This window comes from Trachurus trachurus, assembly GCF_905171665.1.
Source record: "Trachurus trachurus genome assembly, chromosome: 9".
NCBI classification, from domain to species: Eukaryota; Metazoa; Chordata; class Actinopteri; order Carangiformes; family Carangidae; genus Trachurus; species Trachurus trachurus.
The window spans coordinates 7,114,106-7,136,370 of NC_139895.1; the positions used below are offsets into that span (position 1 = coordinate 7,114,106).

The 22,265-nt window shown below is 45.9% G+C and overlaps 1 protein-coding gene across 2 annotated transcripts in view; it reads left to right on the plus strand.

Annotated features, from left to right (window-relative positions):
• Window positions 1-22,265, plus strand: part of rasgef1ba (RasGEF domain family, member 1Ba) — a 142,225-nt gene that overhangs the window by 114,073 nt on the left and 5,887 nt on the right. For both annotated transcript variants that reach the window (XM_083979929.1, XM_083979930.1), the window contains 9 exons: window positions 6,940-7,122; window positions 7,253-7,375; window positions 7,863-8,000; window positions 15,189-15,404; window positions 16,343-16,417; window positions 17,388-17,483; window positions 18,148-18,250; window positions 20,170-20,249; window positions 21,393-21,488. In XM_083979929.1, coding sequence (XP_083836055.1) covers window positions 6,940-7,122; window positions 7,253-7,375; window positions 7,863-8,000; window positions 15,189-15,404; window positions 16,343-16,417; window positions 17,388-17,483; window positions 18,148-18,250; window positions 20,170-20,249; window positions 21,393-21,488 — 1,110 coding nt within the window. The remainder of the gene's footprint in view (window positions 1-6,939; window positions 7,123-7,252; window positions 7,376-7,862; window positions 8,001-15,188; window positions 15,405-16,342; window positions 16,418-17,387; window positions 17,484-18,147; window positions 18,251-20,169; window positions 20,250-21,392; window positions 21,489-22,265) is intronic.

A 22,265-nucleotide genomic window follows, 5' to 3' on the forward strand; every position in this document is an offset into this window, starting at 1 on the left:
TTGTGACAAAATAATCCCACAATGAAGTTTAATCACCAGCTTTTCTGTTTTTGGGACTTTTCCCTCATTGGATAAGTTCACATTTCAGCTGTTTGCAGAGGATTTTAACCGGCTGCGTGCTGTTAAATCTGTATTTCCAGAGACAACTTTGAGCTCAGGGATTTCCCCCCCCCCACACACACACACACACACATCGTCCACTGGTTCCTCTTTATCTTTAAACACACAGATGCTTGTTGTTTCTGTCAGTCAGTCAGTCAATCTGATGATGACTCCAGGTGACAGGATCTTAGATGGAAGCTGTGATTTTTACCGCTCCGGTGCAACAGCTGCAAACAGCGACCGATCGGAGTCAGACTCACTGCTGCTGCTTCTGGAAGTCTCCACGATCCTGTTGTTGTTTCTCAGACATGAGAAAAGGGTTTTCTATGGAGTTTTTCCTCAGTCGATGTCATGTAAAGCCCTTTGAGACAAACTGTTGGTAAAAACGGGCTATACAACAAATAAAATTGCCTTGCCTTGCCATGAGAGATAATAAGAAGAGCTGGTTTCCAGTCAACAGCAGCAGCAGGTCCAGATCAGGCTGACGGATGAAATGTGAGATGAAAAAAAGAAGAGGTCAGATTCAGAGTCATTTCCTGCATCATACAGTAACATCAGTTTCTATAACCTCAGCTTCCTCCTGCTGTGACCTGTGGACAGTCGGATCCATTCAAACCCAGAAACTGCTCCATCACTCGGTCACTTCACACAACTTAACCCCGACATCTAACTGAAGCTCTGTGGCTTTGAACAAAGTTAAAGTTCACAGCAGGACAGTGGAGGTGAAGAGGTTAAGTGAGACAGTGATGTATATCTTTCTCTTTGCTGCTGGAGGCTCTTCTCTTCTCTCATCTCAAGCTGTGATTTTCTTCAGTCTTAATGCATCTGTAATTAACATCAGAGCTCCGTCTGGTTAATGAGTTGGATGGAAAGATGCAACGTTGTTTTTTTATTATCACATTTTGACGGCTTCCTCCCCTCCTCTCCTCTAGAGGCTGATTTACACTTTAGTGCTGAATTGACAACATCAGTCAGTCTCACTTGGTCTTGGGCTGATCGTCACTGTGATGTATCACCCTGCCATATGCAAACATCATGTGATGCATATATTGGGTCATAATATAGAACTGCACTTTGCATATTTGCATGATAGTTTTGCAGATTGCAGTTGCTGGACTGTATTAAAGAGGAACTATGCAGGTCTGGTCTCTTCTCCTCTGTGTTGCTAACCCTCCTCTCCTCCATGTGCATTTGTTTTCAAACAAAGCCGGTCGAAAAATCAAATCAATGGAGCGGCGGATAGATGTTACGACGTGTATATTTGTGTAGTCTTATCTGTCATAAACAAGAGATTATGGGTAACAGGGCCAAGAGACGCTAGGTGGAAGGCAGAGAGCCTCTATTCTCCCTGGAACTAGTTACAAGTCATTTTATTTAACATATTTATCACAATAACTCTGAAGCTTTTTAATTAAAGTAAATAAAATGTAGCAGAGCCACGAGGAGAATCCAGCTTAGCTCCTCTGTAACACATCCGTCGCTGCAGCCTGATGCACACCGACAGCCCCCTCCTGCCCAGGTGCATTTCTACTTTAATGCCCCCCCCCCATTGGTCTAGTTTAGTTTAGTTTGCCCACACACATACACACACACACACACACCCTCCCTCCCTCCCTCCCTCCCTCCTCTGTGGCCTCTTCACCCTCCTGCTCAGCTATCTCTCACCCTCATTTCCTCCAGCCATGGATGAGTGAGATTCCTCATGCCTAGCAGTGTTTACGCAGTGCAGTGGGGGGGTGAGTGGTTGAGGCAAGAGGAGAGGGGGGGGCTGTTGATTTACTACTGCTCCCTCAAAGTACGTCTGCTGCTGCTGCTGCTGCTGCTGCTGTGCCCAGATCACATTCCCTCACATTCCCCGCCTCCTCCTGCTCTCGTCTCGTCCCAATAAAAGCAGAAAAAACCTTCCACATTCCTGCTCTTTCATTACATCACGCCACTTTGACCTGCAGATCTGTAGATATTTTTTCTCCCAGCTTCAGTTAAAGTGCTGTAATTTGGAGCTGGCTGATGGTTGATGATGGCGAAAAGGCTCAGAGCGCCACGGGAACCGTAATATACCTGCATCTCCTTCTCCTTCTTCTTTAACGGCCGCTCATCACCGCCGGTCGTAAACGCAGCGGGCGGGGCGGGAAGAGGCCGGGTGGGCTGCCAGATAGAGACCAGACTGCATCATTTCCTCTCTCTGGGTGTGTGTGTGTGTGTGTTTGTGGGCTCCACCCATGCATTTGGAAACACAATTACCTGAAAACACATTGGAGGAGGTGATTCCAGGTAAACGCATGCAGGGGGTTTTTCCTGCTCGGGAAGGTTCAGGGGTTTTCTGAGACCGGTTATGCAACTGAACTTCCCCACAATGCATCATTAAATAATTAAATGTCTTTTTTAGTTTTAGTTTCACTTCAGATTTCAGCAGGTGAGAGTGAGAGAAGTTAGTAAATATCAGGAATTAGCAGAGAAAGTCCCTCAGATGAACCACGAGTCGTTCCTGAGTCAGCGCCGTCATCCCAGAGACTCAGCACCATGTGATCATCAGCGGGCCACGGCCTCGGCCAATAGCAGAAGTGGGAATAGCAGAGAGTGTGTGTGTGTGTGTGTGTGTGTGTTTCTATTTGTGTGTGAGTGTAAAAATAGAGCAGAGTGTGAATATTTAAAGAATATCACAGTTTGACGAGTGCAGAGGCCTTAAACCAGAAACTAGCAGCAGAGACTTTAACGTCTTCTGCTGCTTCATCCAGACTGGATTCACCACCACTATAGGGTTGCAAAATTCCAGGAAGTTGGAAGCTTTCCATGGGAATAAACGGGAATAAATCCAAAATTTACAAAATTGAAGGTTGTAGCATAATCTTGGCTAAAACAACCAGATTTTATGCAAGTACACTTGAATATCTATGCTATTCCTCAATCACATGCACACAGCACACTGCTTACTGCAGGGCTATTGAGGCCATTCCCCCCACATGCACTGTGCAGGCGGCTCCGGTTCGAATCCCGCATCGGGCAGCCCTTTCCTGCATGTCATTCCCCCTCTCTTCCTCCCCATTCCCTGTCTCTGTCTACACTGTGCTATCAATTAAAGGCAATAAAAAGCCCCCAAAATACAGTATATATATATATACTATAAATAAAAAATCACCCCAAATTTCCAGTTAATTCCCATAATTCCCATGGAAAGTTTCCAATTTGGAATATTTCCCCCCCAAAATCCGGAAATTTACCGGGAATTTCCACCCCTTTGCAACCCTAACCACCACACATTGAGGCAGGTGGTTACACACAAACACACACACACAGGAGCAGTGAGGCTATAATTAAAACCAGCCATCCAGCCTAAACAACCTCCTCCCTCCTCCTCCTCCGCTAACGTGGGGCTGCAAGCTTTGGCATTCAGTTTGTTTACCTTCAGCTGCTCTGAACCAACAGCACCAGCGTGTTGAGGGGCCCAGGACCCCCAACATGCCCCTGCCCCAACCCCCCAACCCCCCCATTCCTCCTCCACCAACACAACAACAACAACTACCACTACTGCTGCTACCACACACACATGACACCTGGAAGCCAAATGTAAATCAGTTGTCGCAGCTTATAAGTGTCCTGCATGTACTTTGTTTTTTAGGATTATAATGGAGGCTGCAGCTGCTGCAGGATGACACACACAAACGCACACTGTTTTTTATCTGCAACACAAAACCAGATAAAATGGGCTTATTATTTGCCATAAGATGTAAAGGAATATATGAATGTAGGAGAGTTGAGAGTTGATAAGACGCCTGAGGAGCTGGACTCAAACAGCTCAGATGAGACTGATGACTGGAGGACAGAGTGTCATGCAGGTGTCCTCTAGTCTGTCCAAGGTAGCTAAGTTTCTTTTTTTTCTTATTAGACACAGCTTTTATCTTCAAAGAGTCCCACCTGCCCCCCAGCAGCAGCAGCAGCAGATTAATCCACTGTGTTTCCATAGACAGAGAGAGGGATGTCGTCATGACACCGAAGGATCTGTCACCTTCGTCATCATCTGAGGCTCAGTAGTTTCCTTTAAGAAGACGTGTGTGTGTGTGTGTGTGTGTGTGTGTGGGGGGGGGTTGAAGGAACAGAGGAGTTGGAGTCTGATCCCAGTTTAAAAACCACACGTCGCTGCTCAGAGACTCGACATCTGGATGATAATTAAATTAATCTTCACTCTGGAGGAGCTGGAGCTTATGTGTTTACTCTAAGTGCTAAATAATGGTAAAGCATGTATTTCTACACCCCCCCCCACCCACCACCTGGTTACTGATGAGGAAGGAGGAGAGCGTGGGACTCAGATCCACCAGCTGGGAAAAGTGAAGCAGCCTTGTTCTCAGTGCTGCTGCTGCATCACCTGCTGCTGCTGCTGCTGCTGCTGAGGATGAGGAGGATGATGCTGCTGTGTGCTCTTCGTCTGAACCTCGGCGGTGCGTTCAGGGACCAGCAGAGCAGAGCAGAGCAGAGCAGAGCAGAGCAGAGCAGACAGCCTGTGGTGCTGCAGAGAACAGAACAGAAGCTTCTTAAAGTTCAGCTGGAAACCCTCAGAGGAGTAAACAGAGATCTGGTCCACTTGTGTCAGTTGTTGTTTCCTCCTCTTCTTCCTCCGTCGGGCTCGTGATCTCCTCATCGTCTCCCTCTACCCCCCCCCCCCCCCCCCCCCCCCCCTCCTCTGTGCTGGGGAGGCCACATGGTGCAGCAGATGCCGGGGGGCTGCTGCTGCGCTCTGACTCCTGGCGCTCGCTCCTTCTTTTCTCATGGAAATGGCCCTACGGTCGTCTCGCTGAATAATCGCGATGGACGGCGTGTGCACGTGTTGCATTATGGCCGCGGCAGGCGTGTGAAAGTGCACGGGGGGGTGGGTGGGTGGGAGGTTTAGGGATGGGGGAGTTTGTTTTGGAATCAAACACAGCAGCAACATGTACCTTTTTTTGTAATTTTCTTTTAAAGGTTTCGACTAGAGCTGCAACAATTAATCGATTAATCGAACAATAATCAATTATTAAATGAATCGTCAACTATTTTGATAGTTGAATCATCAGTTTGGGTAGTTTTTTAAGAAAAAAAGTCCAAATTCTCTGATTTCAACTTCTTAAATGTGAATATTTCTGAGTCTCTCTTTGGTTTGTGGACAAAACAAGACATTTGAGGACGTCATCTTGTGGTTTTGGAAACACTGATTGACATTTTTTAACATTTTATTGACCAAACAACTAATCGATTAATCTTAAATGATCTACAGATTAATCGATAATGAAAATAATCGTTAGTTGCTGCCCTATAGTTTCATTTCTCTACAGTCTGATCAGCTGACGTTTCAAGACACGCCTCTGCTGTTCTCTATGGCCTTTGATTCCGTAAAAATTGATGTCTTTTTATTTGCTCTTACTTTTATTGATAAATTTTACTTATTTTCTGTGTTTTAACTCATTTTATTGAATTTTATACTTATTTTTGTGTTTTTGTACAGCACTTTGGGTCCACTGGGTTTTTTAAAGTGCTTTATAAATAAAGTTGGGATGGTTTCCTCCCTCATGGGACAATAACATCCTAAATGTATTTGCCCCAGCTCTCCTGCCAGGTGCAGGTTTTACTTTACACCTCCTGCCCCCCCCCCCCCCCCCCCCCCCGCCTGCATCCGCCCCTGGCAGCTCAGCTTCAAATTGCATCAGCCTGAAAGGCTTCCTGACTCGGCAGCCAGCCACCGATCAGCATATTGTCAAGGAGGTGGAGATGTGAGGGTGTGTTTATGTGTGTGTGTGTGTGTGTGTGTGTGTGGGGAGGGGGTGGGGTTGCACTGACCCCCCCCACCCCATCTCCTCCCCCCCGGTGTGAAAAGGCCCTTTGTGTTTCCAAGCCATAAGTCTGCCTGGCAGGGGACAGAGCCTGAGTGCCAGGTTCAGAGGTCAGGAGAGCTGGCAGAGGAAAGAGTGTGTGTTTCTGTGTGTGTGTTGTTGTTGTTGTTGTTGTTGTTGTTGTGTGTTTGTGAGGACCCTGTTGAAGCATCCGATCAGAGAACAGATGATTTTAACAACAAATATGACGATTCTTCCGGATCTAAGGATCAGTTTCAGTCGTTCTTTGATCAAGTGTCCGTCTGCACAGGATTCATATACAACACGTGGTTCCGCCGCTCATCGTACATCGTGATTCGTTCTGCTGCCGCTTTGACACGGACACACAGTCCTCTTCACACACATGAAAATAAACAGACTGTCAGTGTCATGACAACCCGCAGCTACGGAAGAACGTCTCACAAGCTCGTACACGATGCTGCCACTGCTGCTGTACTTTCACTTTTGTGTTGAATCACATGCAGACACAGCAGCTGTGTTCATGAATAGAGGTTTTACAGTAACTAGATAAATAACTGAATGAATGAATAACCAAGGCTGCTGCTGCTGCTGCTGCTGCAAATCTGGGGTTAACGCTCTAATGCCACCGAGTCCAGTTTCCTGTAAAGCTCAACAAAGCGTTTGCAAGTCGTCTATTCTTGTTTCCTTCTGCTGCAGATGACTCATAAAAAGTCCAACCACTGTTTTTATTTCAGCTCCTACACGTCCAAATACAATAAAAACCCAAAGTCCTGAAACCTTAAGATAGACAGTGTGGAGTGAGGGATGGAGGGAGGTGATGATCCACAGGAGGAAGGGTGGCAACTGCATCCAAACCATTTCCCAAACAAACCTTTTGCCGTCTGTGTTTTTGTCTCGGAGCTATTTTGGATTTGTTTGGCTACTTCTTCCTGTGTCAGCGCCGTCGTTGTTGTTGTCGTTGTTGCCGTCGTTGTTGCCGACTGACTCTTCCTGTGTTTTTTTCTGTGTGGTCTTGCAGGACAACATGCCTCAGACACCACCTTTCACGGGGCAGCTGAACACCAGCGGCTACAACAAGAACCTGTACCAGACCAAGGAGGAGGGCTACGCCGGCCTCTATTACCATGACAACAACCTGGCGTCCGGGTCCCTGGAGGCCCTCATCCACCACCTGCTCCCAACTGTGGATTATTATCCAGATGTGAGTGTTGACTTTGTACTTTCTTTTCTGTTCTTTTTCTGTCTCCACACCAGGGATTCAACCTTTATTTATATTATATAAAGTTTATTTTTGTAGTAACCTCCCTGTCCTCTCGTCTCTCTCTCCACAGAGGACGTACATCTTCACCTTCCTGCTCAGCTCTCGCCTCTTCCTCCACCCGTATGAACTCATGTCCAAGGTGTGCCACATGTGCATGGAGCAGCAGCGGCTCAGCGATCCACAGGCCGACAAGGTGGGAGTCAGACTGCAGCAAAACCCCCCCGTCCTCACTGCAAAAACTCAAAATCTTTCCAAGAATATTTGTCTTATTTCTTGTCAAAATGTCTCATTTCTAGTCCAAACTAAACTCTTTCCACTTAAAATAAGACTCATCACCTAAAAATTAACTTTTTAGGTGATTTAAAAATTAACAGTGGAAGCAGTTTGAGCTTGTAATAAGAAAGAAAAACTTGCTCCTCTATCAGATTTGTCTACTTAATTCAAGTGAAAAGCCTAAAAACAAGCTGCTTTTTATGTGATGAGTCTTATTTTAAGTAGAATGAGATTTGTTTTGACTAGAAATAAGACAAATATTCTCGGTAAGATTTTGAGTTTTTGCAGTGCTTGTGATTTCATATTTCCAGCCAGGGAATAATCAGTAGATCCTGGAACACTTATGACTCATCTTAACTCACACATCCTTGGTTTGTTTTTTGTTTTTCCTCCGCTGTTTTCCTCAGATGAGAGTGAGGAAGATCGCCCCCAAGATCCTCCAGCTCCTGACCGAATGGACGGAAACCTTCCCGTACGACTTCAGGGACGAGAGGATGATGCGCAGCCTGAAGGAGCTGACCCACCGGCTGGCCAGTGGAGACGAGGTCAGCTCGCTGTCAGAAATGACTTAATTAACAAAACAAAAAGACTTGTGTTGCTTGTTCAGTTGTAGCTGTTATCACAGACGGAGGTGGAGGCCGGCTGTGCACACACCGCACGTGCAGCAAAAGCTACAGGCGCAGGCAGATTTTTTTTGCAGATAGCGGTGCAGGGCCAGAGGGGTTTGAGGCCGGCGGCCAGTGGCGAAAGTTGTCTGCTACGGGCCCTAATGCAAAAAAAAAATTTGCGGGCCCTATAATAATAACGAGGGGGGTGGGGTGGGGGGGTGTTAGACTGTAGTATAGGCTACTCCAGGCCTGTGTGGAGCATGTGTGGCGCTGTAGCGTTGCCACACATAAACACTAAAGACAGAGAAGAAGACGGAAAGTCCCCCGCTGTATTCAAACTCAAACATGGGATTAAATGTTGACAGGGAGTTGTGTCAGAGTGATGATTAAACAGGTGTGATTCAGCCGCAGTGTCTGAGCGACCCGACGGTAGTCGGCCGTTGTTGTTACGTCCAATGTGTCGCCTGCTGCAGCGGTGTGTGTGTCAGGTTACAGGTAGAGTGGTGGGGGGCATGACATTATCGTTTCAGAAAAAAATCTGTTTTGGGCGTCCAGACTGGGGCGGCGTTTTCAGATTTTCCCACTCTGGGACATGTTTAAAAAAATACCGTTTTCACCCCCCGAAAACGCCGTCCGTCTGGACGCGATGCCGATCTGATAAAGTATTTATCCAGATTCAAAAAAGCCGCATCCATCTGGACCGGGGCCCTGAGTGAGTGACAGCGCTGTCCGCTGTCTCGGTGCTGAACGTGTCACTGCTCACGAGAGACACAGAGACAAGAGACAGGGAGAGATGGTCAGGGACGGCGCTGCGCCGCCGCGCTGCCGACAACAGGAGAACTGTCACCTGTCACCGGCTTTGCCCGCGCGCATGTTCATAATCCAGAATAACGTTAATGAATTACAGTAATGATGTAAAAGCCAAGATGATTTAATACAGTAGCCTATACCACCAATTGATAATTTTTTTTTATTTTTTATGTTTTATTATTATTAGCCTATTTTTTTTTTTTTTTTACCGTTCACCGCGGGCCTTTATTGGCCACGGGCCCTAATGCAACGGCATTACTTGCATTAATGGTACTTTCGCCACTGCCGGCGGCGCTGAGAGAAAAGCCCCATTGTTAGCAGTTGGGTGGCTTTTTTTCCCTCTATGTGTCATCTCTGGATATATAGCTCCATCCCAGCAGCAGCAGTTCAGATTGTTCCACCTCTGCAGAGCTGAATGTCGCCGGCTTAGCGTGTCGTTAGCCTCCGGCGCGCTTGTTTGGACAGCGGCGGCGGACTGTTACAGTGGGTTACGGGACGCCGGTCTTTGTCCTGCACACTCTTGTGTTGTGCAGACCCTCCACTGTTCGACATTGAGATAAAGAAAAAGTTGTTTTGACAAGCGGTGACTCACGCTTTGAATCCCCTGAAAGGAAGTGCTAACATAAGCTAAGCTAACTGTGACTTAGCTCTGAAAAGACTTAAAAGTTGGGAAAAAAGAAACTCAGCTAATTTGAGAGCTAGATCAGTCTGGTTAGCACTGATGCTGCGTTCGAGACAACTCAGAACTCAGAGTTTCCCAGTTGAAAACGGTTTCCAACTTCAAAGCATTGAAGAAGCACCACGACTAGAATAACCAGCAACATGGCGGACCGGGACAAACTTTGCCTTCAAAGTGCTTCACACAGCCAACAAGGCATTAAAACATTACAAAGGGCACAAAAACAACTTAAAAAAGATTCAAAGAAGCATTTTACAATAATGAAAAATGAAAATTGAAGAGAAATAACATGAATTTCCTATGTTTTACCATTGGCGGTGTGGTTCTGCGCGTTTGCAGATTGTTGTGTGACGACAGACAACTGATTCTTGAAGAAGTCGGGGTAGATTTTTTTTTCCTTTTCTCTTTCCCAAGTTTCAATTGCACTTTTTCCAAGTAGGAGGTTTGGAAAAATCCAAGTTCTGACTTGCTGGCTGCTAGCTGCTAGCCGCTAGTTGCGCTAGTTGCTGCAATCCATCTTCTCTGGTAGCATGCAGCGTTTACAGTAGCCTTGTTTTTTTATTCTCAGGGACGTTATTAAATGACAGTTAACTTCACCGTCTAAATCTAATCCTGGTGTTAGCATGGCGGCTGTAGAACATCAGATGTTCTTTCCCAGCTCACTTTTCTTCTCCGGTCTAGACAAATAATTCAGTTAGTCACCATCGTGGAGGATGAATCAGGGTCGTTTCAGTGCGTGTCCTGATGTTTTCACATGTGGGAATGAGTTGCGTGTCCATGTTAAGTGTGTGTGTAGGCTATTTATTTATTTATTTTGGAGGGGTGGTGGGTGTTTTTAACGATAAACCAGCAGGGACCGGTTAGGACCAGACAGTGAGTGATGGTGATGGAGGACACACACATCCATTTAGTCTGTCCTGATGGTCGAGACACTAACGCTCAGGACAAGAAAACCCCTCACCCCCCGCCCCCCGCCCCCACTGCTTTTACCGTATAGGACCCGCATGACTCATCAATAGTACAAGCCCGAGTATTGATCCTGATTTAATCTAGAAATCAATCAGTTTCTCACATGTCACTTGGACACATTCACAGCTCCTTCCTTCAAACACCAACTGAACACACACACACACACACACACGCTGTCTCATACAGTAGACACGCTTCGTTGTGTCCTCATGGTCACACACGCATCTTGTGATTTATTTATTTTCAAAGCTGATCGGCTGCAGTTGGCATCAGCTTCACCAACTTCAGAAGATATTATTTGTCACGGTTTCAGACCGAGGAGGGAAAAAAACTAGAAAACAGGCGTTTAGCACAAGATGTACTAGTACTACTGGCCCGTGAGGTGGTATCACACTCTGCAGAGTAAACAGAATGAGATAAGACATGTGCATCCAAATAATAAAACATTTTTACATCCTGTAGCTTCAAACAAGAAAAAGAACAAAAAGCTGTAATGTTGTGAGTCATTAGAAAACACCTGCAGTGGTTTATTCTCCTTCGTTTATCCAGGTTCACGCTTCAACTCGTCTCCTCTTTGATCATCAAACTGCTTCTTCTTATTTGAAAGTGGAAGTTGCTTAAGATCCGTCATTGCATGGAAAATCCAACTGCAAGACGGTGACAGTTGAGCCAAGATGATTGTGTAATCGTTTTAACTTTCACTTTTAAATTCTGTATTTAGATTAGCTGAGCTGTTGGACTTTGTTCGAGCTTGTCACAACATCTTCCCACTCTAAAATATCATGTGTTGTGGAAGTTCCCTCTGTCATTTATGGGTGAAAGGCGATGCGATGTGCAGAAAGCCTTTCTCTGACACTTGATGCATGCACCACGTTGATCAAGAAACCTTTTTATTTTTTTTATTACAGTACTTAAACGCCCCGTGGACGTGCTGTGATATGGGCAAAGCCACGGGGCTCATCTCTGTGCTCATGATTAGCACAGCGTGACCCAGGAATGGCCTTTTCCTTTTCCTTTTCCTTTTTCTTTTAAATGAATGGTTCTCATGGAAACTGAGGCTCCTTCTGTTTCTTAAAACCGCCACAAGCAAATGCTGAAGAAAGTCAAGTTGTAATATTGTTTATTCATGCTATCGTAGATGATAACCCGTGATAATGAAACATGATTCCACGCTGCGGGTAGCACAAAAAAAACACTGTGGGCGTTTTCTTAGAAGAAATTCAGGGAAACAGGCCACTGACATCAGCAGGTTGGATCTAATCTGATCTGCATCCGTGTTTCTCACACTTTCTCTGGAAAAGAAAACAACAAAAAAGCTCAAACCAGGAGGAAATCTGGATCTTTAGAGTCAGATGCTGCTGCTGCTGCTGCTGCTGCTGCTGCTTCTTGAGAGCGACGACCGCAGCGCTCTGAGAAACAGTACAGGGGTTTCGAGTCCAAAATAGATGTCCCTGAACATCTGGTCAAAGTGGCGTCCAGACCACACTCAAAACAGTCCAGGACCTTGATCTGTGTAGTAACACACTGTCATTATGGATGTGGTCGTTGGATATATAGGGAAGCAGCAGCAGCAGCAGCAGCAGAGGAGAAGAAAACAAGCGCTGTGATCTTGATCTGACCTCATTTGCTGCTGCGTGGTTCTCAACCTACCTCAAAATGTGCAGTTTTTACTTTGCCCCACTTTTTTTTTTTTTTTTTTTTTACTTTATTATGATAACTGAGGCAGATTAAACAGAACCCACATTATATATCCAGTGTGTGGGTTCACTGGTACACTTGATATAAACCAGACTTCAGTGTTTTTAATCTACAGTCGCAGGTGGCTCTGCACCACACTTTGTGATTTTAAATCTTTGTGCGATGTGGCGCCTTTGACAACAGAAAACACTCTGAGAGCAGTTGTTGCACTGCAAAAACTCAAAATCTTTCCAAGAACATTTCTTTTATTTCTTGTCAAAATGTCTCATTTCTGGTCAAAACTAATCTCTTTCCACTTAAAATAAGACTCATCACTTAAAAATGAACTTGTTTTTAGATCATTTTCACTTGTTTCAAACAAATTTTCACTTGAAATAAGTAGAAAAATCTGCCAGTAAAGCAAGTTTTTTTTGTGCTTGTAATAAGAAAGAAAACTTGCTCCACTATCAGATGATTTCAAGTGAAAATATGCTTGAAAGAAGTAAAAAAGTGTCTAAAAACAAGCTACTTTTTAATGTGAGGAGTCTTATTTTAAGTATAATGAGATTAGTTTTGACTAGAAATAAGACAAATATTCTTGGTAAGATTTTGAGTTTTTGCAGTTGTTGCAGGTGAAAACTCTTTGCACTCGAGCAAATTCCTCCGCACTGGATCAAAACAAGAGCTTTGAGCCTCGAGTTAACTCTCTAAAGACTCGACTATAAATAGTTTTGTACTCACAGGCCTGAAAGATTCAGAGGTGACTTGCAAAATCACGTTGTTTTGAAACTCTTACCTGACCTGACCTGGATGGATGCTGCTTCATCATCATCTTGGGGACAAAAAAAAAAAAAATCGTGCAGAGTTTTTCTTCTGTTCATTAGTGCCGCTCGGCTAAAGCTGCTAAAAACAGCCCGGCCTCCTCGTGGGTCAGGTGGAGATCCGCAGGAAGTGACGCCGCTCGGCCAAGAAAAACACGACCTCCGGTGATTTCGATTGGCACGAAGCGTCGCCACCACGAGCAGCCGTCTGCCACCTCCGGATCGTTGCCAGGGGCGATGGGCGGCGTTGAGGGAGCGTGTGGTCGTGGTCGTATAGCACCAGTGGGCCGTGAGGAGGAGGAGGAGGAGGAGAGAGAGGAACGTGGCTCCTCTTCTGTTTTGGAAATGTCAGGCATGCTGTTGTCTCCCAAGATCTGTGGCTATATTTATCCGTCCTCTAGTCTGTTGTTTGTAGTGGGGACAGAAGCCACGGCAGATGGTCGACTTTGAAGTGGCAACTGGAGCGGTTTTCACTGGTGGCAGGTCGGTCGCGCTGTTGTCCGACTGTGCCGGAGCGCGGTCAAGCGTTAGCTGAGTGTGCACAGTGTTTACACCGATAGCACAGTGAAGGTATTTCTCATCCTTTAATCGCTCTGTTTTTGATCAGAGAAGATGGATGTGATGCCTTCACTGTCCCAAAAACCTACAGATACTTTTAATTTGAAGTCATAAAAAGAGAGGAAACCTAATTAATTTGCAAATCAAGTCATTTATTATGCAAGAAATGACAAACATGTCTTGTTTCTCAGTTTTCATATTGAATACTTTTGGGTTCAGGACTTTCATAAATGAAAATCCAACAATTGATGAACACCCAGAAAGAAAAATCGAATTAATTGCAGCCTTTATTCACTTTGAATACATTATTTTCTCTCTGGTTGTTCGTCTTCCTCCACTTGTTTTATGATATAAAACCTCATTTCTCTCTGTTACTTCACTTCCCCTCCCTCTCCTGCGCTCGTCTTTTGTCAAAACTTCAATTTCCAAAGAGCCGCGATGGATGGACTGACATGTGAAATGTGTTTGTGCCATCGCTGCCGCACCTATCACGGACACATCACGGTGCAGACAGACGCATCAGTCACGCCGCCGGCCGGGAAGTGGATTCCAAAATAAAAGCCCCCGACCTGAGTGATGAGGGTTCACTGGTTTTTTTGGGGGGTTTTTTTCCCAGAGAAAATGAGAACTCAGATTTGATTGCCGTCTCGGCACCGAGCCTCCACATCCATTACAAAGCTCGCTGTGTTTTCTCTTCCACCCCGTTGAACTGGGTTCTTGTTTGTAGAACCCAGATTCTGGGGGCTGACTTGGCAGAAAAGTCCTGAGGAGGAGAAGGAGGAGGAAGAGGGAGGAGGGGATGTGGTTGAGACCGTCCTCACCACCCCGGCCCAGATCCTTGGTGCAGCTCATCTCAACACACAGTTTTCTCCTCGGCCGCTGCTAAATCGAACTCACATGTCCTCTTATGCAACTTGGGTGCTTAACTGTGTCAGCGAGGGAGCTCTTATCTAATCGAGGCCTGTTTTCAGTCAGGGGACGGTTCAAAACGGGACGACCCCTCGACCCCTGAGGCCACGGAGCCAAGAGGCCTCATCCTCCTCCTCCTCCTCCTCCTCCTCCTCCTCCTCCTCCTCCTCCTCTTCGGCCCCCGTCGAGCCGAGAGGCCCTTAATGACTCCTGGCAGGGAGACACTTGTGTAACATGGCTAAGTGAATCCTGGTGCTTTGACCGCGAGGATGCTTTTCTGCAAAAAGCCCTTGCAGAGGCGTCCTGAGAGCTGCATGGCATCAGTTCTGCTGACGTGAACTCAACGTGTTGTTGTTGTAAATTCGCTCTCAGCCACAGAGCAGCGGCAGCGGTCGGGAATGAACCTGAAACGCCTTCAGCTGCGTCTGCATTGCACTGCTAATACGATGGTTTGATATATATTTGTATCACACTGAGGCGTCTCTGTCTCTGTCTCTCCCCTCTGCTCTAAATTACCAAACATAATTGAAAAGTGATGTAATCGTCTCTAAGAACAAGTGTTGCAATCGTGTTTGAAATCAGAGCAGAGCAGGAAACACAAAACAGACTGTTGTTTATCGCCGATCCTTTCTGGAGGCGTTCCTCAGGGAGCCATGTTGGGTCCTCACTAACGTTATTCTTCTTCCTCCTCCTCCTCCTCAGGTTTACAGGAAGGCGGTGGGCCAGATGAGCCAGGGTCTGATCCGGAGGCTGACGGTGCTCAGCCAGTACGAGGAGGCGCTGGTGAAGATCAACGCCACGGCGGCCGACCGGCTCACGGCCCTGAAGGCCAAGCCGCAGGCGGCCATCCAGAGAGACATGCTGTCCATCTGCAACGACCCCTTCACCGTCGCACAGCAGCTCACGCACATAGAGCTGGTGAGGAGACGCATCACATCACAACCACCAGAACAGAAAACTGTAGCTGTTACTGCTGTAGCTGTAACTGCTGTAGCTGTAGCCACATCAATCACCCGTTTGTGACGCGTCAGATCACATTAAGACGTAAATCTCATCCTCCAAAAGAACAATCAGAAATGAACCAATGAGTCACACTAGAAGAGAATAAGACGAATCGATCCGGGGAGAGGGCGGGGGAGCGGGGGGAGAGATCGGACAGATGACACGTATGATGGATTAGAAACCAGCTGTGAACGCAGCATTGATTAGAAACAGCGACATTTCACTACATCTTCATATCCGTTACACGTCTGAGAGGAAAGACAAAACAAAGTCGCACTGCATGGAGGAGAATTTGGAGCTCGATAGATAGATAGGTGGATGGATAGATAGATAGATAGATAGATAGATAGATAGATAGATAGATAGATAGATAGATAGATAGATAGATAGATAGATAGATAGATAGATAGATAGATAGATAGATAGATAGATACATAGATAGATAGATAGATACGTAGATACATAGATAGATACATAGATAGATGGGTAGTTTCAGATAGATAGTTTCAGTACACACCTTTCAAACAGAGACTGCAGATTTTAATGATCTTTGAGACCAATCATTTTTATAGCAGTTTGAACCAGGCGCAGTATCTTAGATTTAGCTGAAACAGGGAGGTTCCCAAACCAAACAGTCACACCGACCATATCTGATGACGCTCTCTGGTTAAACAAAAACATAATTTTGTGCTCAACTCTGTACAGTCACAGTCAGTCTTTGGAGCCGTCTAGATTAGAACACACCCAGTCCACATGTTGTTCAGGTTAAAGAAAAAAAAACACAAAAACGTTTTGTTTGAATGAGCTTGTTACTAAGGAGATTTAAAAAACATGTTTCCTCCCTGACTGTTCAGGAGAGACTGAGTTACATCGGACCGGAGGAATTCGTCCAGGCCTTCGTCCAGAAAGACCCGCTGGACAACGCTAAGGTAACGCCAGACACACGATAAGACACACACATACACACACACACACACACACACACACACACACACACACACACACACACACACACACACACACACACACACACACACACACACACACACACACACACACACACACACACACACACACACACAGAGCCAGGTCAGAGGGAGGACAGGTGATTTCCAGACTGGAGCTGCAGACGACCACATATCCTCCTCTGCAGCCTTCACACACACACACACACACACACACACACACACACAGACACACACACACACACACACACACGCTCAGATGTCTCACCGACAATTTCCTCCAACCATCCCAGTGTCTAGATTAGATGGGCATGCATGCACCCCATCTCCTAGCAACCACTACTGCCAAGGGTTTGTTTTGAGGAAGGGATGTCTGTGTGTGTCTCTGTGTGTGTGTGTGGCAATGGGTTTTCTTGTCGGGCGTTTGGCTGCTAAGCAACAGACCCTTTTTTTTTTTTTTTTCTTTTTTTTGGAAGCCAGGTGATGTGGGGGGGTTAAAGCTGCCTTTGTGCCTCAGGCGAATCCCCCCTCTCTCCTCCCCACAACCAGCCACTTGGAAAAGAGAAAAGACTGAGTGCATGTTAAAATGCAATGTGTCCACTGGCGGGAAACCCTTGCATGCTGGGTGGTGGGGGGTTATGGGGGGTTATGGGGTGTTATGGGGGGGTCCGAGTGGCGTAAGGCCAAAGGAATGTGTGGAATGAGATGAAGAGCAGCGGCCACAAAGCAGCAGCATGAATAATCTGGACTCTTATTGTGTTGTAGAGTTTAACTTCATGCTCACTGAGCCGTCCAATCAGAGGAGAGAGAGAAAGGGAAGGGGGAGAGAAAAAAAAAAAAACAGCAAACAGTGGATTTATTTTTTCCACTTCAGCACAATTTCTGCTTTGTAATTAGCTCCAGTGTTAATTAAAAGTCTGTTGTTGTGTTGCAGAGCTGCTTCAGTGATCACAAGAAGGCCTGCAACCTGGAGGCTTACGTGGAATGGTTCAACAGACTCAGTTATCTGGTGGCCACAGAAATCTGCATGGTGAGTGACGATGAGTTCACTGACGCTGCTGCTGCTGCTGCTGCACAGAATAATAATAATGATGATGATTAGAGCTGCAACAATAATCGATTATTCAATTAATCAAAAACTATTTTGATAATCGAATAATCAGTTTGAGTAGGAGGGAGTAACCCTTTTTTTTTAAAGAAAAAAAGTCTAAATTCTCTGATTCCAGCTTCTTAAATGTGAATATTTCTGGTTTCTTTGTTCCTTTATGACAATAAACTGAGTCTCTCTTTGGTTTGTGGACAAAACAAGACATTTGAGGACAACGTCTTGTAGTTTGGGAAACACTGATTGATATTTTTCAACATTTTATTGACCAAACAACTATTTGATTAAACGTTAAAATAATCGTTAGTTGCAGCCCTAATGATGATGATGATAGTGATGAATAAAGAGTGAGCGTTTTTTGTTGGAAAATGGTGAAAAATGTTCAAATCTGAAGGTGGAAAAGTGAAAGAGGTGGAGATAAAACTGAGGGAAGCTCAACTGTTTAAACCAGAAGTTGTTGTTTTTTTTAGCATAAAAAGAAGATGAAGAGCTGCAAAAATAAGTTATATTGCACAAAGTTGTGTTAGTGAAGTGAACTAACTAACTAACGTCCCTCTGTGTCGTGTCATTGTCGTGGTTTTTTTCGCAGCCTGTGAAGAAGAAGCACCGAGCTCGGGTCATCGAGTTCTTCATCGACGTGGCGCGAGAATGCTACAACATCGGCAACTTCAACTCCCTCATGGCCATCATCTGTGAGTGTCTCGCACACGCACACGCACACACACACACACACACACACACACACACACACACACACACACACACACACACACACACACACACACACACACACACACACGTCATCGTCCGTCTCTGTTTCTCCTGCACAGACGCTGGTTTTTCTTCCTCTCGTCACTAAATCTGATCAGATCAGTGCAGCGGCGTAATCTCTCTGTAACCTCTCATGACTCTGTCTCAGTTCATTTCTAACTTACGCAATTTACTCCAGACTAATGATATCAGTGATGCTCTGCAGTGGGAGGAGGAGGGGGGATGAAGAGGGGAGGATGAGGAGGAGGAGGGGGGGTTAGCTGCAGCTCATGCAGAAAACTGTCAGAGTAGAAACTGGTCAGAAGTGAATAAATGTTTTCTGTTTTCTCACATTTGCGTCGACACACTCTCTAGTGTACTGTACATGCATACGGACACTGGTGCAGTAGCTGAGTAGCTGCAGCAGAGGATTGTGGGTAATCTAGTAGTCTACTGTAATTCCCTCACAGTGGCCAGATGTGTTTATTTAAAAACGGACATTAGTCTACTGTCGGTTAGAGTTCAGAGACCTGAGAGAGACCGGAGAGACGATGATGAGCGTTCGCTGAGTGTTGTTGAGAGGAGCTGTGGTCGTCCTCATAAGGCCTGAGGGGGGAGAGAGGGAGGGGAGGGGAGGGGAGGGAAGGGAGGGGATGGGGAGGGGGGGTGTTAGTGTCCAGAGAGGAGGAGGGAGGAGGGAGGAAAGGGGGGAGGAAGGGCAGCTGGAAGAGGATGCAGAACAAACCCATCCAGGCAGATGGTCAGCACTGACCAGGGACGGTGTGAGCAGCTCAGGGGGAGGAGGGGGAGGAGAGGGGGAGGAGGGGGGGAGGAGGAGGGGAGGGGGGGTGAGAGGGTACAGAGAGAGTGGAGGATATTGGGAGTGCCAGCTGTCCTCTGTCTCTCTCTCTCTCTCAGGGGAGAACCACATAAGAGAGACATAGAAGAGAGGAAGAGGGAGAGAGACACAGGAGAAGCTTTGTTTGTCTCCTGGGACTCTCGGTTTATTAGAGACGTGATTAAAGGGTTCGTTCACTCAAATCAGGAAAAGCAAATTTCCTTAATTGCCTCCAGCTCGGTCAGAGGAAGTGATCAGAGAGGAGAGGAGAGGAGATGAGAGGAGAGGATGGACAGAACAGGAGACGGAGATGAAGAATAGAATAGAATGCCTTTATTGTCACTATACACATGCACAATGAGATAAAGAGCTCTCCTTCAGTGCAAACATACGCATAGAATAAAAAATAAATAAATAAAATAAAAAAGATGATGATTATGTAACAAGAGAAACAAAGCCAGACCTCCAAATATAAGTTCCACTTTGACCAGGACTCAAATCGGAGACGATCAGGACGAAGGTGATGGAGAGAATCAGTTTCAAACAACTTTATTTGAATCTTTTATCTCTTCAAACGACACAACTTTGGCGTCGTTTTAGTGAACTGTCCCTTTAAATCCGAACAGTTGTCTCTGCTTTGCCGCTGCGTCGACACATTAACACTGAAATAAAGTTTATAAGGAGCAACAGAGGCTCGGAGGATGAGCATATGGGAAGCAGGGAGCTGCAGGAAGCCAGCCGTGAGTTAACGCCATTGTTCCTGCAGCCGCTGCATCAGGAGGAGGAAAGAAAAGGGAGGAGAGGGGGAGAGAAGAGGAGGAGGAGGAGGAGGAGGAGGAGGGGGGGGTTAAAGGATGACTGGCATGGGAGGAAAAGGGTGGAGGAGGGGAGGGAGGGAGGGGGAGGAGGGTCTGTCTGGCAGAATGGGAAAATGCCATGTGTTAAAGCTGTGATGGTGTTTGGGTGTTTTTCCTTGGATGTGTGACATCAACACTCATCGTCTTCCTCCTTCTTTCGTCACAGCGGGGATGAACATGAGTCCGGTGTCTCGGCTGAAGAAAACCTGGAGCAAAGTGAAGACGGCCAAGTTCGACATCTTAGAGGTGAGTTCATAGTTTCTCTTCCCGACGGTCGGTGACGAAAAAATCCCACTGAATTTGACTTTTAGAGGAAAACGCGTGAGAACTTTCCCCTCCGTCTTCGTTTGATCGCTAAATCATTTCAAACAGTTTTTAGAAACATAACGACTGCATCAAACGTCTCAGTTCAAATCAATACAACTTTATTGATCCGATTTTCCAGTTCAGTTTGATAGAAAACGGAGCTGTTGAATCCACAAGTTTCCGATGACGTAACGTTGTCATCTATGGTCAAAACCGAAGGAAGCCGGTTTTGCATTTCCGGTGGAATTGTACGTTTACATTTCCATGGTTTTCAGTCGTTGTCATAGTTGCGTAAAGTAAGTTGCGTTGTGTAAATGCATGGATCTGTTAACGCTGGCTTTTAACACGGATGTCAATTTGTGTGATATCCATTGTTAAAAGCTGGTGTGATGATGATCCATGCGTTTTACAGATTTTCATTGAAAAAAAATGCATTTACCGCGACTACCGAAACCATAAACATAAAATTCCACTGGTAGAGCAAAACCGTCTTACGTTGCTTTTTTGACGTTCGGAAAAAGGTGGATAAAAGTTCTCCAGATGTTTCAGATCACATCTACCCCTCCCCACCCCCCACCCCCCTCTCTGGAGTTCATCTTCATCCCTGTCAGTCATCCTCCTCCTCTTCCTCCTCTTCCTCTCCCTCGGAGCCTCATTGAGCTCCGACCTGAACCTCCTCTCCTGCTAAGCTCAGTGGAGGTAATCTGCTCCACTGCTGCTGCAGCTCGTGGTGCGTTCAAGGTCACACACACACACACACACACACACACACACAATCGATGGTATCAACCACCTCCCGACTCCCTCCGCCACGCCGAGGGGTTTGTTAATATACAGCTCGGTTCACCACGGGGGGTCAGTTCAGTTCAGTTTGAATATGCAAATACTAAACGACTTTAATTAATTATCACTTCACATCATGCGTTAATCAACAAAAATAAAAGGAAAAAAAAGTCTTGGTTTACTTGAGGAGAAGTTCTCAAGGTGAAGACGACTTAATAAACTTAATAAACAGGTTAAACAAGTTGAAGCTGCAGGTTTTAGAGACTGACGATGTGGTTGTTGTCATGGTTTCCTCCTCAGCACCAGATGGATCCGTCCAGCAACTTCTACAACTACAGGACGGCGCTGAGAGGAGCCACGCAGCGCTCCATCACCGCCAACAGCAGCAGAGAGAAGGTGAGAGTCACTTATACATTGTCATCTCGTTATGTAGGCGACGCTTTGGTGTCATGATTGTGTTTTAAAGGGGAAGTCCCTTAAAACGAAATCCATGGAGCGGTGGATAACGTTATTTATCATCCAGCATGTTACCATGTGTATATTTGTGTAGTTTAATCTGTCATAAACAAGAGATTACGGGTTACAAGGCGTGTTTGGTGCCAGTAGAGCCTCCATTCTCCCTGGAACAAGTCACAAGTCATTGATTTAACCAGCACTAGGACTCTGGAGCTGCTTAATTAAGGTAAAAATGAAGCAGAGTTCCTCTTTAAGTCGCTGGTTTAGAGCCAGAAGAGACAGTGAATGCATCATCAGTGATTTGGATTTGATTAGAGCAGGTGGATGAGGTCCGTGTGACCATTTTCTAAAGTTTTCAATATATTCTCTCCACTTTTCCACTGGTGCACCTGAACGCACCATGAACGCACCAGCTGCAAAAGAAAATGTTGAAGTTTGAGTAAAAAACACAACGTTTATTTAAACCTCACAACATCTGATGATCTCTGAGTGTCCCTGAACTCAGCGCTGGCACCGCTGCGGCCTCTCTCTCTCTGTGTGTGTGTGTGTGTGTCTGTGCACTGATTACAGTTACGTAAAGAGCTGATGGTTATCTTATCGCGCTGCGTTTATCATCGTCTCCGTCTCAGCAGCAGCAGCAGCAGAAACACAGAGCGGAGGAAGTGGACTGATGATGTTGTTGAGCCTCGTTTCAGCTCAGCTTCGTTTTTTCTCGTC